The sequence below is a fragment of the Odocoileus virginianus genome, unplaced genomic scaffold (assembly GCF_023699985.2).
Source record: "Odocoileus virginianus isolate 20LAN1187 ecotype Illinois unplaced genomic scaffold, Ovbor_1.2 Unplaced_Contig_34, whole genome shotgun sequence".
Classification (NCBI taxonomy): domain Eukaryota; kingdom Metazoa; phylum Chordata; class Mammalia; order Artiodactyla; family Cervidae; genus Odocoileus; species Odocoileus virginianus.
Window position 1 is genome coordinate 12,100 of NW_027224351.1, and position 18,655 is coordinate 30,754.

General features: G+C 41.6%; 1 protein-coding gene across 4 annotated transcripts in view; it reads left to right on the top strand.

The window, feature by feature from the left end:
• Window positions 1-3,717: 3,717 nt before the first annotated feature.
• LOC110121671 (contactin-associated protein-like 3) overlaps window positions 3,718-18,655 on the top strand; it is an 89,701-nt gene continuing 74,763 nt past the window's right edge. For all 4 annotated transcript variants that reach the window (XM_070464614.1, XM_070464615.1, XM_070464617.1 and 1 more), the window contains exons 1-2: window positions 3,718-3,861; window positions 13,253-13,427. In XM_070464614.1, the coding sequence (XP_070320715.1) occupies window positions 3,783-3,861; window positions 13,253-13,427 (254 nt within the window). In that variant the 5' untranslated portion in view covers window positions 3,718-3,782. The remainder of the gene's footprint in view (window positions 3,862-13,252; window positions 13,428-18,655) is intronic.

The window sequence follows — 18,655 nt, forward strand, 5'->3', positions numbered from 1 at the left end:
TTAGGATTGACTGGTTGGATCTCCTTGCAGTCCAAGGGACTCTCAAGCATCTTCTCCAACACCACAGTTCAAAAGCATCAATTCTTCGGCTCTCAGCTTTCTTTATAGTCCAACTCTCACATCCGTACATGACTGCTGGAAAAATCATAGCTTTGACTAGAAGGACCTTTGTTGGCAAAGTAATGGCTCTGCTTTTTAATATGCTGTCTAGGTTTGTCACAGCTTTTCTTCCAAGGAGCAAACATCTTTTAATTTCATGGCTGCAGTTATCATCTGCAGTGATTTTGGAGCCCAAGAAAATAAAGTCTCTCACTGTTCCCATTGTTTCCCCATCTATTTGCCATGAAGTGATGGGACCGGATGCCATGATCTTAGTTTTCTGAATGTTGAGTTTTAAGAGAACTTTTTCACTCTTTCTTTCACTTTCATCAAGAGACTCTTTAGTTTCTTCTTCGCTTTCTGCCATAAGGGTGGTGTCATCTGTGTATCTGAGGTTATTGATATTTCTCCCAGCAATCTTGATTCCAGCTTGTGCTTCATCCAGCCCAGCATTTTGCATGATGTACTCTGCATATAAGTTAAATAAGCAGGGTGACAATATACAGCCTTGACGTACTCCTTTCCTGATTTGAACCAGTCTGTTGTTCCATGTCCAGTTCTAACTGTTGCTTCCTGACCTGCATACAGATTTCTCAGGAGGCAGGGCGGGTGGTCTAGTATTCCCATCCCTTTAAGAATTTTCCACAATTGTGATTCACACAGTCAAAAGCTTTGGCATAGTCAATAAAGCAGAAGTAGATGTTTTTCTGGAACTCTCTTGCTTTTTCAATGATCCAGAAGATGTTGGTAATCTGATCTCCAGTTCCTCTGCCTTTTCTAAATCCAGCTTGAACATCTGGAAGTTCATGGTTCACATATTGCTGAAGCCTGGCTTGGAGAATTTTGAGCATTACTTTACTAGCGTGTGAGATGAGTGCAATTGTGCGGTAGTTTGAGCATTCTTTGGCATTGCCTTTCTTTGGGATTGGAATGAAAACTGACCTTTTCCAGTCCTGTGGCCACTGCTGAGTTTTCCAAATTTGCTGCATATTGAGTGCAGCACTTTCACAGCATCATCTTTTAGGATTTGAAATAGTTCAACTGGAATTCCATCACCTCCACAAGCTTTGTTCGTAGTGAAGCTTCCTAGGGCCCACTTGACCTCACATTCCAGGATGTCTGGCTCTGGGTGAGTGATCACACCATCATGGTTATCTGGGTCATGAAGATCTTTTTTGTGTAGTTCTTCTGTGTATTCTTGCCACCTCTTCTTAATATCTTCTGCTTCTGTTAGGTCCATACCATTTCTATCCTTTATTGTGCTCATCTTTGCATGAAATGTTCCCTTGGTATCTCTAATTTTCTTGAAGAGATCTCTAGTCTTTCCCATTCTATTGTTTTCCTCTATTTCTTTGCATTGATTGCACTGAGGAAGGCTTTCTTATCTCTCCTTGCTATTCTTTGGAACTCTGCATTCAGATGGGTATATCTTTCCTTTTCTACTTTGCCTTTAGCTTCTCTTTTCTCTTGCTTTGTAAGGCCTCCTATGATAACCATTTTGCCTTTTTGCATTTCTTTTTCTTGGGCATGGCATCAAAAAAATTAAGCAGTCATCTCACTGTTGCTTTTCAATGAATGAAAGTATTTTTTTTATGACCCCCTTCCCTGTTGACCAAGATAATTTCTAAAGATTCCAGTTATTCCTGCCCCCACCCCCTCAGTTGAAACATTCACGTCTGGGGCCTGCCGTGCAAGCTGCACGACCTCCTGTGAGGGGACAAAGCCCTTGCTCTTGGCCAAATAACTCATTTTGGCCACTGGCACGTGAGCAGAAGGAGCCTGTGCCACATCTGAGTAGAAGCTGCCAACACCATAGCAAGATTCTGCCAAATGCTGTTTTCTTTCTGCAGTGAGGCAGGGGGTAGGGCTGTGTACTAGCCTTGGTGCTGCTTGAATGGATGCCTGGAGCACAAAGAAATGAAAGCCAGATGGCCTGGGGCCAGATCAAGAAACAAACCCTACTTGTTACTCATTGAAACTTGGCCGTTGTTTCTGTCCACATCATAACCCAGCAGACGCTAACACGCACACACTGTGTGGGCGAGTGCGCTGGGACCCCTGAGGCTCGCTGGTGCATTTGCATCGCACACTGTGCGTGTTCATTCGATAGAAGACCCTACAGTCGGTCTGCAGGAGATGTTAGGGTCATGCGCAGTTGGTGGGCACTCAGCGATTCAACTAGTTCATCGTTCCAGCTCCACCACTTGAAGAAAATGTAGATGTTTCATCTCATAGATTCAAGAGACAATGACTGCCTTGAAGGAATTAATAGTAGTTTTAAAAAATGATAGGCTTCCCAGGTGGCTCAGTGGTAAAGAATCCATCTGCCAATGCAGGAGACACGGGTTTGATCCCTGGGTCAGGAAGATCCCCTGAAGTGGGCAGTCGACTCTATATTCTTGCCTGGAGAAATCCCATGGACAGAGGATCCTGGAAGGCTGCAGTTCATTGGGTCACAAACCGTTGAACACAAACATGACTGAACATGCACGCATGTCGTGGGTGATCCTGGAATACATTGTATCTTATTTGGAAAGAAAAACAGAAAATGTAAAAATGATATAAAATGAAAAACACACTTCCCGCAACCAAAAATGAAGGTTAATATTTAAGAATATTTCTTGCCACTCTTGTCCATCTTTAATCCAATGTTTGAATATGAACAAATGTACTTTAATGTAATGCTTCTATAAACTTTTATTCTATGAATTTTCATGTTTTATTAATACTTAAATGGCTATTTTTAAAGACTGTCAGTATATTTTTTGAAATAGTCTGCCAAGAATATTATAGATAATGGCAATATATGAAAGTGAGAATAAGTTTTTATTTTTACAACTTGCATCTTTGGAAAATACCTGTACTTCTCAGCATAACAAACTATTAGTGGGCTAGATAAGGCTAAAATATGTCTGATGCCATGTAATTGGAAATACTTTATGATTTCATGATTGTTCAGGGTCATTCATAGATATTTTATTCTCTTAAGGCCCTAGGACTGAAACAAACCAATGCTGTGTTTTTCAAAGCAAGATGAGTGATCCACTCTTGTTTTCACTTGACCCCTTCATTCTGATTTCTTTCTTTGCTTCCCCCCACTTTTTTTTTTCTATTTGCACCTTTTTGACTAAACTGAGTGATGAGAAAGTGAAGTATATCCCTGGCACTGTGCAAGAGGCTATAGTAATCCTAACTGAACATAATCGTTTTTGTTATTACATAAACAAACACCAGACAGGCCAGTCCACGACTGATGCACCAGACACAAGAATCCTCTGCAACCACAAAATTTACTCAACAAGACGCTCTTCCAGCTGACAGGGGTAGCACCTTCTTATAGGCAGGCATGACCAACACACCACGTAACCTAACTGCCTGCTTAGAAGCCCCCAGACGCGTCCACATCCGTCCTTCACCTCTCCGTCTCTCTGTGTCCCCTGTGGTGCGTTCTGCATTGGTCAACCAACCGAGTGACCTAGGTGGGCTTCAGTGAGCTCTTGGTGGTCTGTGGAAGGTGGCCCAAGGTATGCATCATATTGTTTTCAAGCACTGGCTCTGTTGCGGTGTTAACAAGGTTTGTAGGAATTTGTTTTAACCTATTTTGTTTACCTCCAGGTGCTGGATTAAATGATGGGCAGTGGCATTCTGTGTCCTTATCTGCACGAGGGGGTCACCTGAGTGTGATGGTGGATGGCGAGGCCGCCCCCATGGCTCATTCCTTGCGTGGGCAGATTGAGTCAGGCGACACCTACTATTTGGGGGGTAAGTGAAAGGAACTGGGCTGCACTGGCAATCAAACCGTCTTCATCTTTTCTGCTCCTGCCTTCTAAGGCAACTCATTTTTACATGAAAATTAATAGTGAAGAATGATTTTTCTCTTTTAGTTATAGTCACTGGGAATTTTGAGTGATCAGAGATGATAAATTGTGGTCTAAAAATGAAAGTTGGATAGATGGCTTTGTTTAAAAGTGCACATCATAAAGTTAGTTTTAAATTTGGCATGTGTTTTCAACTACGGTTGCACATTGCAATCACCTGGAAGGATTCAGAATGCTGATGCCTGCCTGCATCCCCAGAAATTCTGATTTAACTGGCTCCATGCTCTGTGCTTATGCTTAGGCTCAGGTGGATTCTTCACCTGCACTGTGGTCTGAGCCACCACGGAAGCCCAAGAACACTGGAGTGGGCAGCCTGTCCCTTCTCCAGGGGAGCTTCTTGACCAAGGAATTGAACCGGGGTCTCCTGCATTGCAGGCGAGTTCTCTACCAGCTGAGCTACTAGGGAAGCCCAAGAACACTGGAGTGGGCAGCCTGTCCCCTCTCCAGGGGAGCTTCTTGACCAAGGAATTGAACCGGGTCTCCTGCATTGCAGGCGAGTTCTCTACCAGCTGAGCTACTAGGGAAGCCTGACCTGGACGATAGGTTTTTGAATACTCTCTGGTGATTCTATATGAAGACAATACTGAGGTTCATTGCTCTCTATTTCTTACCTTTAATACCTTGCCATCGGGAATTTTCCTAATGCCAAATGATGCTTATAATCTTTCCTTCAGCTTTTATGTGCCAGGTTTTTTGCTGCGTGTGGGTGTTCTTCTGTCTATTGGCTTCTTTTCTGCCTGGAGCCTGGCTACCCAAAGTGTGGCCCATGGACCAACAGGATCAGCACCACCGGAAGCTCTTAGAAATGCAGATGTACCATCTAGACTTCCTGAACCAGAATCTGCATTTCACCAAGATCCCCAGGAGATCTGCTGCATTTTAAAATTTAAGAAACTTGAACTTCCCTGGTGGTCCAGTGGTTGGGATTCTGCCAATGCAGGGGACACGGGTTTAATCCCTGGAATGGGAAGATTCCACATGCTAAGGCAGCTAAGCCCATGCACCACAACTGCTGAAACCCAAGGCCCTAGAGCCCATGCGCCCCAACCAGAGAAGCCACCCCAATGAAAAGCCCGCACACCACACCTAGAGGGCAGCCCCTGCTCACTGCAACTAGCAAAACCCCTGCTGCAACGAAGACCCAGCAGAGCCAAAAATAAATAAATAAACAAGTTTTTAAAAAGATGTCTATTCCCACTGCCTAATACAGAAGGGCATCGTTATATACAACAGACGAAGAGATTAATTCAATGGCTGTTACTATGTCACACATGCGTGTTCAGTCGTGTCCTACTCTTTGCGACCTCATGGACCATACCCCCCCAGTCTCCTCTGTCCGTGGGATTTCCCAGGCAAGAGTACTGGAGTGGGTTGCCGTGCCCTCCTCCAGGGGATCTTTCCGACCCAGGTATTGAATCCGTGTTTCCTGCATCTCCTGCACTGCAGATGGAGTCTTTACTGCTGAGCCACAGGAGAAGCCCATTAATGTGTCACTCATTGCTTAGTGATGGATTTTACTGGAACATCACCAGTCCATCTCCTTGGGATGTAGTCAGTGGGTGTTTTACCTGCTTAGTGAACCTTGATTGAGTCCATCCAGGATCTTTTCCAGCAGGGAGGGGGAACCTCTGAGCGTAATAAATCTCCATCCCTGGAGCATTCAAGTGAAAAATCCTCAGCCACTGGAAGCTTAGAACTGTCTATAGTAAGACTTATTTTTAATCTTGGCTTGAAGCCCTCTCTGACATTATTGCTGTTTTGCATTTTATACTTTTTTTTCTAAAATAAGTTTGGAATCATGGTGGAGATAGCTTGATAGCCCAACAAGAAAGTATAAAATTCTCCCTTAAGAATTGACAGTAAGTACATCAACCATGAATTGGGTTGTTTAATCTTTGAAGTCCCCTAAAGCAAACTTCATGGGGAAAGGTGGAATTGTGGCAGCAGCTTTAAAAGTTAGGATTGCTTGCTTTTCTTGTTTGCTAAATGTGATGCATTTCTGACCCAGATACTCTTTTAAACCTTTACACTTAAATGATGGGTTTTATATCTCAGGAGAGGAACAAATTCCTTCAAAATTAAAGAATTTATCCAAGAACTGTAATTTAAAAGATAAAATATTTTGAAGCACTGAAAGATACAGAAAGAACAATCTGTGTCTACTGTTTAATGACACAAAATAAAATACCTTTAACATTTTGTATTAAAAAGTAAAAGAAAAATACTTTTCAGATCATCTTTCATATTGAACATACTGCATACTCAGAATGCACAGCTACTTGAGAGTAGGTGCTTTCAATAAATATTTACATACTGATGCAACATGAGCCAGTTGTTACTGTGAAATAGATCTTATGCACACACTTTAAAAAGACTGTAATAGTTCATAAAAAGAACATATGCGGGTGCATCCTCTTGTCTACAAGATGAACCTCTACAACGCTCGCGGCTTCTATTGCTCCTCTAGACTTTCATTCCCCTAGTTACGCACTGCGCTGCTTTTTAAAGCCAGTCTTTGTATACTGCTTTTTTTTATAATCTATCATCTATGCAGGTAACTGTAAACAATAAATCATTTTGTGTTGCCTTGCTTTTAACTTTTTGAATAAGAGAAACCTGCATTCATTCTTCTGTGACTTGCTTTTTCTATTCTACATTAGTTTTTGAAATCCAGCCATGTGGCTATGAATAGCTGACTTTAATTAATTTTCATGGATGTGTGGCTTTTTGATGCATATTGCACCATATTTTACTTATCCATTTTACCATTTTATGTTGATGGACATTTTGATTGTGCCCATTTTTATTTTAAAAATGCTATAAATATCAGTGCAGCTGCTAAGAGACATCTTGCCAGTGATTTTTAAGTTTTTCCTTATGCATAAACTGTCTGACTCCTAATAAGCACAGTTAATTTAGTGAAACAGCATTCGGTGCTGTGGTTTTAGTGGCATGCTCCAATGGTTAAGATGAGTGAATGCTCAAGAACCCACAGTTGCCACATTGCTGTGCACGCGCACCTGGCCGTTGGCTTCATTACTATCTATTTAAGGATCCGAGAGAGCTGGAGGAAATGTGTTGAAAAAGGTATAATAAGCCTTTCTTATGTATTTTCATAAAATTGTGTTGATATACAGAGAACTGTATTGTTAATATGGTTTCCAAGAAGAAACAGTCTCCCTAAGATGAGTGGAATTGCGAAGGTTAAACATCCCACGAGATGGCATAATGACGTTTCTTCATTACAACTTTCCTATTTTCTAATGTAATTCTGTGGTGGCATTGAGTGGCAAGAATAGGACTTGCAATCACAGCACTTTCTTCCTAACTAGTGTATAAATTTAGAGTAGCTTCTATAAGCATCGCTATAAATATCTAGTTGATTCCTACAGAACAGTTTCAGATACTGATTCAAATGAAGTCAGTCAACTATATATCTTACACCAACATAACAGCATCTTTTTTCCTAGAGAAAGAATATATACTACTTTTAAAATTCAAGTAAAGCCTTTGCCAGATTAAAACAAACAAGTAAAATCAAAATGGACTAATTTACTGATGTTAAATAAAAAGATAGATACTATTTTTACTCAAGGAAAACCAGGAGAGGCAGGTCTAGGACTAATGAGCATGGAGTTCTGATTCTCAGTAGATTTATTATATTCACAGTTTTTATGCACATGTAGAACCTTTGCTCATGGTTTCCATATTTGTCTCCGTGATATCTTGGACTTTCCAGTGCTGTTCTGGGTGAAGTAGGGGAGGTCAGCTGCAGCTTGAGCTCTGCTCCTGAAGACTGTAATGTCCAAAGAGTAGCCTCTGTCAGCATCTGTTCACTTATCTTCTTGCTCAGTGTCTGTCAGTACCAGAACGTGTATGATGTTGACAAAGAAGTGAAGTTCATCCATTCTATGCTCTGTAGCAATATTGGGGCTAATAAAGTCAGTGTTCCTGGGTCATCTAGGTGAAAACCAGTTAATGATATTTGACTTTTCAAGGAAAACAGTACTCCCTGTTCTGAAATACTACCTGACCAGGTCCTTCCCATTACTGTTTTTCCTGATGGATAGTCAACTGCAAGTTTCCAATTATCATTTATGGTCAGTTGGATTTTGTTGTGATGCTTCCCCATGAAAGCAGACTAGTATGGTTTGCTGTTACAGTTTTTATTTTTTCTAACTGAAGGATAATTGCTTTGCAGTACTGTGTCGGTTTCAGCCAAACACCAACATTCTTTGTGTTGTTCGTTCGCTAAGCCATGCCCGACTCTTGGCGACCTCCTGGACTACAACATACTAGGCCTCTCTGTCCTCCATTATCTCCCAGAGCTTGCTCAAACTCACGTCCATTGATTTGGTGATGCCATCCAACCATCCTGTCCTCTATTGTCCCCTTCTTTCCCTGCCCTCAATCTTTTCCAGCATCAGGGTCTTTTCTAATCAGTTGGCTCTTCGTATCAGGTGGCCAGAGTATTGAAACTTCAACATGAGTCTTTCCAATGGATATTCAGGGTTGATTTCCTTTAGGACTGACCAGTTTGGTCTCCTGCTACACAAGGGACTCTCAAGAGTCTTCTTCAGCACTATAATTTAAAGGCATCAATTCTTTGGGGCTCAGACTTCTTTATGGTCCAACTCTCACATCCATATATGACTACTGAAAAAATCATAGCTTTGACTGTGTGGACCTTTGTCAACAAAGTGATGTCTCTGCTTTTTAATACACTATCTAGGTTTGTCATAGCTTTTCTTCCAAGGAGCAAGCATCTTTTAATTTCATGGCTGCAGTCACTGTCCACAGTGATTTTAGAACCCAGGAAAATAAAAAATAAAATCTGTCACTGTTTCCATTTTTCCCCATCTATTTCCCATGAAGTGATGGGACCAGATGCCATGATCTTAGTTTTTGGAATGTTGAGTTTTAGCCAGCTTTTTCACTCTCCTCCATATAGTTAGAGTGACCATATAATTTCAGGACATAGCAATGAAAGAGGTGATTTCAGTGATTATTGCAGGACAGCGGCCTAAACCAAGGCTCTCTGGCCACCTGGAAGTCTCTATTCCATCTTGGCCTGGCAATCTCAGAGCACGCTATCTTACAGTAAAAAGGGTCATCTATATAATGGCAGCATTTCTAAAAGTCCCATCCGAACTCTGTGATCTAGGTATCGCTATTTTAAATTGTACACACCCTCCTGGGTGTCTTTTCGGGGCTGTGCTGGGTCCTTGCTGAGGCATTCAGACTTTCTCTAGCTGTGGCATCCAGGCTTAGTTGCCCCGCCGCATGTGGGATCTTAGTTCTCCGGCCAGAGATTGAACCCACACCCCCTGCACTGGAAGGCTAATTTTTAATCACTGGACCCCCAGGGAAGTCAGAAGGTATCCCTTTTTCCTTTTTGCCTTTTCTTAGTCTGAGCTTTTTTTGTAATTTTCCTCCAACAGCAGTTTCACTAATAGTCCATTGTATATTGGTGCCTGCTTTTAGGGGTAGTGGAAAGTAACGCTTTAATAAATTCCCTTCTGTTGAATCTTTGTACTGCTCAATAGCATACTTGCATTACAGAGTTGGGGAATATTGAGTTATGTTCAAAATCCCCCGACTGTCCTTCTGTGAAACATTAGCAGGCCAGTGAGCCTATGACAAGCCTAATGAAGTCTCATCTGAGGACCCATTCTGGTGTATTGACATAAAGGACAATTTATTTGTCATCCTCAGAGGTACTTAAACTTCTGAGTCCCTCGGTCGTGATGGATATCTTTCATTAATTTAGCAGTAACTACTCACTGTGCACCTCACTGTCCGTCCCAAATCAGGTCAGTGATGAAAGGCCCGCTAGGGCTTCGGGACAAGCATCCTTACGGAAAGGTGTCCCCTGCCCCGAGCTTCTCCGGGGCTGCGGAGCCCTGACTTCCTGACTTTTATATCACACCTGGAGAACAGAGCACTCACTGGTTTGACCTTTCCTTCTTCGAAGTTTCGCTTTCAGAAAGTTTTCCTTCTGACTACTGGATACGGTTTTTCTTTGTCCTAACAGGTATAGTTAGATACTGTGATGTGTTCTGGATGAGTTTGAGGATGGCAATCTGGAGAAAAAGAAGAAAAGAGAAAAGGATTAACTGGATTCCACAAAATTATTTATTGACTTCATGTTTCCTATGTTTTATCCTAACATTCTTAGCCACGAAGTGCAGTGAGGAGAAGCCACCTAGAAGATACAGGGGCTTCCTAGGCGGCTTAGCAGTAAAGAGCCTGTCTGCCAGCGCAGGAGCTGTAAGAGACGTGAGTTCGATTCCTGGATCAGGAGGATCCCCTGGAGGAGGGCGTGGCAGCCCACTCCAGTATCTTGCCTGGAGAACCCCACAGACAGAGGATCCTGGCCGGCCGTGGTCCATGGGGTCGCGGAGCTGGCCGAGACTGAAGCGACTTAGCCCAGCACTGCGCAGAGCACAGAGCACGTAAAGGTACCCCAGGTTTCCCCCAAGTAGACCCAGTCCTTCAGAGATTCTCTGATACGTGAAAGGTGTGTGTTTTCACACAAGACAAGAGCATGGTAAAGGAAAGCTGCAGAGCTAAACAGTTCCCTTAGAATTGAAATGTCAAAGTCCTTTTGAGGTTAATTTCTGAGGTTTCACTGTGCCTTTAATGGTTTCACCCTGATGCAGTCCTTGGTTTGTTTTGAATTCTATTTGTCAGAAATACAAACCATTAAAGCCTCAGTCACTGAAAGAAAAGTATAGAAAAGCTGTATTTTATGAAAAAAAAATGAAAAGTGTGTATTTTATGAAAATTCTCAGGTAGAATGCTAGCATCCATTATGCAGGAACGAAAAGAGGCTCTGTCTTCAGTTCTTGCTCTTTGAAAGTACACCAGCAATTTCAAGACACAAGTCCAAAGAGAGATGAATGAAAAACACAGAAGTACAATGAGCAAAATCTTTACTTTATGAAATTACTTATTCCATCTGATTTAAAAAATAAGAATCTTATAAAATAACCCCAAACTGTAAATATTAACGTAAGAATTTCTGAATATTAAAATTATTGGAAAATACAAAGCAAAATAGTTAAAATAGTTCTATAAGTGATATAAATGAAACATGGTAAGGCAAAGCATAAATAAAATAGGTAAATTTCAAATCATAAAATTTGCTTGACAATTTTTGGGAATTATTACAATGTTAATCATTTAGTATATTGTCCTTGTTTCATATTTGCAAATGAAAATAAAGTGTTCAACACAGTAAACACTTTGAGCGTTTCTCCTATGTAGAGTTGTAGCTTTCATTCCGTAGGAAGCTGCCTCTGCCTGGGAGATTTGCATGTGGGTGGGTTAGTGGGGGTAATTCTTTGAAACAGCACCTGGAAGGCTGGAAGAGTAACTGTGACGGGCAGAGAGACGAGCTGAACTGCAGGGCAGTCGCAGTGACGCCTCTGGAGAGCCCAGGGGGTTCTCTGAAGCGGGCGTGCACTTGAAGGACGTCCCCGTGAAGAAAATGGCGTGCATCCACGGTGCTGCATCATTCCATTGCATCCTTGGGCACTGTTGTTCCTGAGGACAGGCACGGCCTTATGAGAGCTAGCTCCCTGCAGCCCAGCTGCTCCTGGGGAGGGCCTCGGGCTTGGTTAGAGGGGAGTAATGGGACCTGGGCTCTGTTCAGCAGGTTTCTCCAAATTGCTGCCTCTTACAGAAGCATTTCACAGTGACAGCATCCTCTTAGCCTAACTTTCCCCGTCTTCTCCTGCATTGTCAATCTTGCAGTAGGCAAACCTAAGAACCTGTGATTTCTTTAGGAGACAATTCAAGGGAGGGTGAGAGGGCACTCAAAACCTTGCTGGCCTTACAAGTGGAGAAGAAGGTGGCTCTGGACCCCACTTGCTTTGATTTTGATTTTAAAGTCTTGTCCTTGTTCATAATCATTCTAAGAGCATTATCTCTTGGGAGACCCAGGAGGATAAAACAAAACTACTCTGTAGGAATTGTGGTTGGTAACTGTACAGCAAACCAACCAATGGCTGTAACCGAACTTGTAAATTTGACTCTTATTATTGAAACTAATCAAACGTCATTTCTTGATTCCATAGAACATCGTGTTGCTTGTTTTCTCCATTATTCACAATGCTATGTAGTTATGAGATATTGTTAATTTGTTTGTGTATTCATGTTGAAATATATTTGACTAAATGCCTAATTAAAAAAAGTAAGTATAAATTGCTATTAGACCAGTTGTTATCAAAAGTGTTTTTACACTTTTCAAAAGTGTGAATGCACACATGTGGATATTTAACAATATTTAGATGAATTGAGGGTATCCAGGTCAATTCTCAATTTAAGATTATTTTTAAGCATTTTAAATTTATTAAGTCCTCTTATGCCTATAATTTTTTTTCCTGTTTCTGCTCTCACATGCCTTTAGTTCATCTAGTTTAATATCATACTAAAAGGAGAGATATCTTAAATGTGCTTTCAAAAAAAAAATCAGACTGCTTAAATTAAAAGTGCAGTAACTCTATTTGTCAGATTTCACATCTTCCCTTCCTCTCATCTCTCTTTAAGCCTGGCTCTAGTCATTATTTTTACACTTTACCAATACCAACACATTTTATTCTTGTCAGCTCTCTACCGCCCTCTCCATGGGTGATGTGACCTTCTCAAATGGTGGTGTTCAATAACTAAATCGTGTCTGACTCTTTGCGACCCCATGGATTCCAGCATGCCAGGCTTCCCTGTCCTTCACTATCTCCCAGAGTTTGCGCAAACTCATGGACTGAGTCGGCGATACGATCCGACCATCTCATCCTCTGTTGTCCCCCTCTCCTCTTGCCCTCAGTCTTTCCCAGAATCAGGATCTTTTCCAATGAGTCAGTTCTTCAAATCAAGTGGCCTAAGTATTGGCACTTCAGCATCAGCCCTTCCAATGAATATTCAGGTTGATTTCCTCTAGGATTGATGGTTTGGTCTCCTTGCTGTCCCAGGAACTCTCAAGAGTCTTCCCCAGCACCACAATTTGAAAGCACCAGTTCTTCGGTTCTTGGCCTTTTTTATGGTGCAACTCTCACATCTGTACATGACTCCTGGACAAACTATAGCTTTGACTAAACGGACCTTTGCTGGCAAAGTAATGTGTCTGCTTTTTAATATGCTGTCTAGGTTTGCCATAGCTTTTCTGCTTCAGGTGTCTACTAGCAAATGGAGGTAGCAGTTTTTGCTAATGAGAAATACTGGACAATATTCTTTCATAACTGTTTGTTTCCTCCTGTGTCTCCGTGTTCGTTCAGGCTGTCCTGACAACAGCAGCGCTCACCCTGGATGTGCCGCTTCCGCGGGTGGGTTTCAGGGCTGCCTGAGGCTCATTTCCATTGGCGACGAAGCAGTGGATCCCATCTCCGTCCAGCAGGGGGCGCTAGGGAGTTTCCGCGACCTCCAGATAGACACCTGTGGCCTCACCGACAGGTAGGCAGTCTCCCGTCAGCATGCCCGCTTTCAGGGTGTTTTTTGCTTGCTTTTTAATTGGAGGGTGTTTGTTTGGCAATGTTGTGCTGGCCTCTGCCACGCAGCAGTGTGAACCAGCCGTCAGTATACGTGTCCCCCCCTCTTGGACCTCCGTCCTTCGCCACCGCATCCCGCCCTCGAGGTGGTCGCAGGGCGCCAGCTCGGGCTGCCGGCATCATGTGGCAGATCCCCACTGGCTGCCTCTTACTATTTTATATATGGTAATGTCTGTGTTTCAATGCTGCTCTCTCAGTTCGTCCCACCCCCTGCTGTTTTCAATTTTTGATAGTAGATTAGAAACAAATAAAAAAGAGCGTCTTCTTGCCCTTTCTCCATTCGCAGTATTCCATTCCATGGGGGAAAATTATATTTATACAGAAAACAAAAATGACAAACTTTAAGTAATCATTTCTTTCCAATGATACTTTTTTAGAAGACACAGTCATGAATTTTCCTTGTATATGCCTGCAGGCTACTTAATTCATACAGAATACTATTGATGCTGTTATAATTATTGATGACTATATTCTTTAAAAATGTCTAGCACTTCAGAGAGCAGATTAGAATATTCTAAAGAGATCATGGAGGACCCAGAAATCAAAATTTTATGTGGTTAGCTGCATTCACCTTACATTCTCTATTCTACAGGAAGAATGCTACAGGAAAAATGAAAAGTAACTCTTTCTTTGATAAAAGTTGAAGCTTTAGGGATTTCTAGTGATGTTGTAAACACAGCAAAGAGTGGAGGATTCAGTCGCCACATACTGAGCGTAGTACCACTTTACAGGAGAAGATAAGAAAGGCAAAGCTTTCAAACAATAGCATATTAACATTTCTAAGCATTGCAACTTTACCAAAGTTATTTGTTAGCCATACTATCAGACTTTAAAGTAATTTTGGCTAAAAGGGATGGCTTAATCATCACACATGCACCTTTTTTCTGTGCCAATATGTCTGACTTCTCTGCAATAGCAGTGCATTAAGTTTGGTTTAACAAATGTACACACCCCAGACATCCCCACACATCCACACATAGGGCACTTTTCAAACGTTCACACTGCAGAGTCCTTTGTGGAGTAAATCTAATCCAAATTTAACACTACTTGAAATTCCCTGTCATCACCAATTAACTGCAAGTTACAGTGCAATTTAGCAATGTATGAGGAGATCACAAATTCCCAGTATGTAAAATACTGACTCACAAGAACTTGGCACTTTAATGCAAATGCCCATGGTCATATGTTCACATTCTATTCATTTGTAGTGGAAAAATTATTTAAATAATTTAGAAAAAACTCTCAATACTAATTTTCAGATTATAAAAAACAATTGGCATAGAAACTATAGCATCATCTGTAAGTTTTAATTGCAGTCATCTCTGGAATCTTGAGTCTTGGGAGAGGGTTAGAAATGTTCTTTTGGACGTAGAGTGCTGCCCTCACCCATGGGGATGACTTAGTAAGGCAAGAGGGTGAGAGGTCAAGTTCACAGGCAGTGGCAGGGTTGTCTCTTCAGTCAGGAAGCTCAGAGAAAGTTATTTTAGGGCCTGGAGGATTCCATCCCAGCATATGTTGCAATCACAATATTTTTCTCATATAATGGTGGCCCCTTTGTGCATAAAAATTTCTTGTCCAAAAATAAAAAAGCAAACAAACATATCTATGTTGTGTGTGACCAAAATAGAAAATAGAAACATTTTCCACATCACATTTTAAGAAGATTTTCAGATATATATACTAATCTATGGAGACGTCTATAGTGTTAAGCTATCTTGTGTACAATTCAGGTTCATGGAAACTCTGTAAGTGGGTATAAAAATAGCTGTTGGCACTTTGGATGGCCTATATAGTCACTAATTCTAATTTTTTATGGCTTAACATCTAAAGACATGTCCTTATTCTCCATTCTTCTTATTACTAAAAATGTTCATTTTCTTCAGCCCTTTAGTCCATACCTGCTAACTGCATGTCCAATGTACCATGAAATAGATTCACTTAAAAGCACAGCAAAGCAGACACCCCTGCCTGGGCTGTCTTTGGGCGCTATGCACTGTGCCCGGCCATCCGCCTCGCCCACCGCTCTGCCTGCCCCGAGCAAGTCCTAATGTGCTCAAGTGAAGCTGAGCTTTATTATTAAAATGCAGCTAGCTTTATAACTTCTATCCATCAGGCACAGGAATTAATAATTCATAGCAGCATTCCTCCGCACACTGCAAATGCCGCAACGATGTTTGAAATCCAAGGGCTGCTTAGAAAACCTTCCTGAGCCACACAAGAACCTGTGCTCATGACATTCTGCCTTCCTGTGGCTCTGATGTCACTTTACAGGGAAGGGCTCCCTGTCCTTTGGGACGAGGCTGGGGGGCAAGGATAGCAGTGAGGAGAGATCACGCCTTACACTCTTTGGGTTTTGGACATCAGGATTTCATGTTGTGTAATTCAGGCTACATAGCCCTTTTCAGGTTCCTCTTAGGCTCAAGTATTTGCCGTCTCCAGCCATGGACTGTGTTGATGGGGTCACTTTTTCCAGTTCCACTGCTTTTGATCTAACGTTAACCTTCTAGATGCTAAATGCAAAATTGCGAAACATACATCTTGTTTTTTTTTTAAATAAATAATACATTTAAAAGAAAATTAATTACCACAAACTCAAACATTTTGTTTTTGAAAAATCTTATATCCAAACAATTTTAGGTAACCCTATAATATTCTTTATCATAGAAGAGTCATCTTCATCCTGTTAAAAAGTGCGGAATCTATTGAAGCAAGATTTTAGAGAGTTTCAACTTGTCAAAAAGAAAAAAAAGGCAAGAAGCTGCTTTGTTCAAATGGGGGCAGAGGGGATGGGCCGAGCTTGGGTCAGGCCACCTCTTCAGCCCCAGAGGGTCTGCAGAACACGGTCTGAGATACCGCCCCTCCGAGAGGGTCTGCAGAACACGGTCTGAGATACCGCCCCTCCGGGAGGGTCTGCAGAACACGGTCTGAGATACCGCCCCTCCGGATGCTTGGTGACTGTGCTCCTGACTGTCCATTCCTGTAACTCTTATTGTAATTTGCTGACTGTCAAGCTATGGATAAGGGCTTCCCTGGTGGCTCAGTGGTAAAGAATCCACCTGCAATGCAGGAGACCCAGATTGACCCCTGGGTTCGGGAAGATCCCCTGGAGAAGGAAATGGCAACCCATTTCCAGTATTGTTACCTGAAACATTCCATGGACAGAGGAGCCTGGTGGGCTACAGTCCACGGGGTTGCGAAAGAGTCGGACATGACCGAGCGACTAAGCATACACACACTTTTTTTTTTTTGAGTAAATTTCATATACTTGCCTGTATTGATTGAGTCCCTTACAAATGAACATTTTAAATTAATACACACATTTTTTTAGAGCAGTTTTAGGCTTGCAGAAAGTATAGAGAGTTCTCCTCTATCTCTTTTTTCCAGTCTCCCTGCACACAGCTTCTGTATTTTTAACATCTTGCATCAGTGTTGTACACTTATTAGAATTGAAGAACTGATACTGATACATTCTTGTTAACCAAAGTCCCTGCTTTATATGGGCTTCCCAGCTGGTAAGGAATCCACCTGCAATGCGGGAGACCTGGGTTCAGTTCCTGGTTTGGGAAGATCCCCTGGAGAAGGGAAAGGCTACCGTTCCAGTATTCTGGCCTGGAGAATTCCATGGCCTATAGTCCATGGGTCGCAAAGCGTCGGACACGACTGGGTGACTTTCACATACACACTGATTTACATTATAGTTCATTCTTTGTGTTAGACAGTTCTATGAGGTTTTCCAAATGCATACTGTTATGTCTTCACCATTATGGTATCATGTATAGTAGTTTCACTGCCCTAAAAATCTTACATGCATCATCTATTCAATCATCCCTCCCTTTTCCCAACCTCCATCCTGGAAATCACTAATCATTTTACTCTTTTCGTAGTAGTTGTGCCAATTCCAGGATGTCATGTATAGGAATCATGTGCTCCATACATAGCCTTTCATTTAATAACATGAATTTAAGGTTCTTCCAGGTGTTTTGTGACTGGACAGCTCATTTGTTTTTAGTGCTAAACAATATTATATACGACAAGTTTATCCATTCACCTGAAGGACATCTTGGTTCCTTCCAGGTTTTCACAGTTAGCAAAGCTACTATAAAAATTTATGTGCAGGTTTTTGTATGGAAGTAGGTTTTCAGCTCATCTGAGTAAATACGAGGGAGCACAGTTACTGGATCATGTAGTAAGAAGCTGTTGAGTTTTGTGAAATATTGTCAAGCTACCTTAGAGAGTGTCTGTGTCATTTTGCATTCCCACCAGCAACGAATGAGACCTCCCGTTGTCCTCATCCCTGCCGATATTTGGTGCTGCCAGTATTTTGGATTTTTGCTTTCCTAACAAGTCTGTAGTGTTATCTCATTGCTTTAATTTGCATTTCTCTACTGACATATGATGCAGGAGATCTTTCTGTACTTTTATTTGCAGTCTTGGTACCTTCTTTAGTCAGGTGTCTATTAAGATCTTTTGCCCGAGTTTTTAATTGGTTTTGTTCTTATTGTTGAATTTTAAGTGCGTGCGTGTGTGCTCAATTGCTGTCATGTCAGATTCTTGCAAACCCATGGACTGTATAGTCTGCCAGACTCCTCTGTCCATGGGATTTTCAAGCAAGAATATTGTAGTGGGTTGCTGTTTCTTTCTCCAGTTCCTCTTGTATTTTATACCCCAATCTTTGTTAGATATATGTTTTACAAAAGTTACCTATTAGTTTATAGCTAATCTTTTCATTCTCTTCGTATAATTCATAGAAAAGATTTTTTAAATTTTACTGAAGTGCAAATTACCATTTTTTTCTTTTGTGGACTGTATCTGAAAAGTCATTGCCAAACCAAGGTCACCTAGATTTTCTCCTATGTTCTATTCTGAGAGCTTAATGGTTTTGCATTTAAAAATTCTGAGATCTAGTCTGAGTTCATTGCTGCGAAGGATGTAAAACCTGTGTTTATATTATTTTTTTGCATGTGGAGGCCCAGTTGTTTCAGCCGTATTTGTTGGAAAAGTTGTCCTTCCTTCAGTGAATCGCCCTTGCATCTTTGTTAAAGACGAGTGGGTTATGTTTGTGTAAACTGTTTCTGGGACTTCTAGCTGTGCCGTCAGCCTGTTTGCTCTTTGCCAGTGCCACATGGCCTTGAT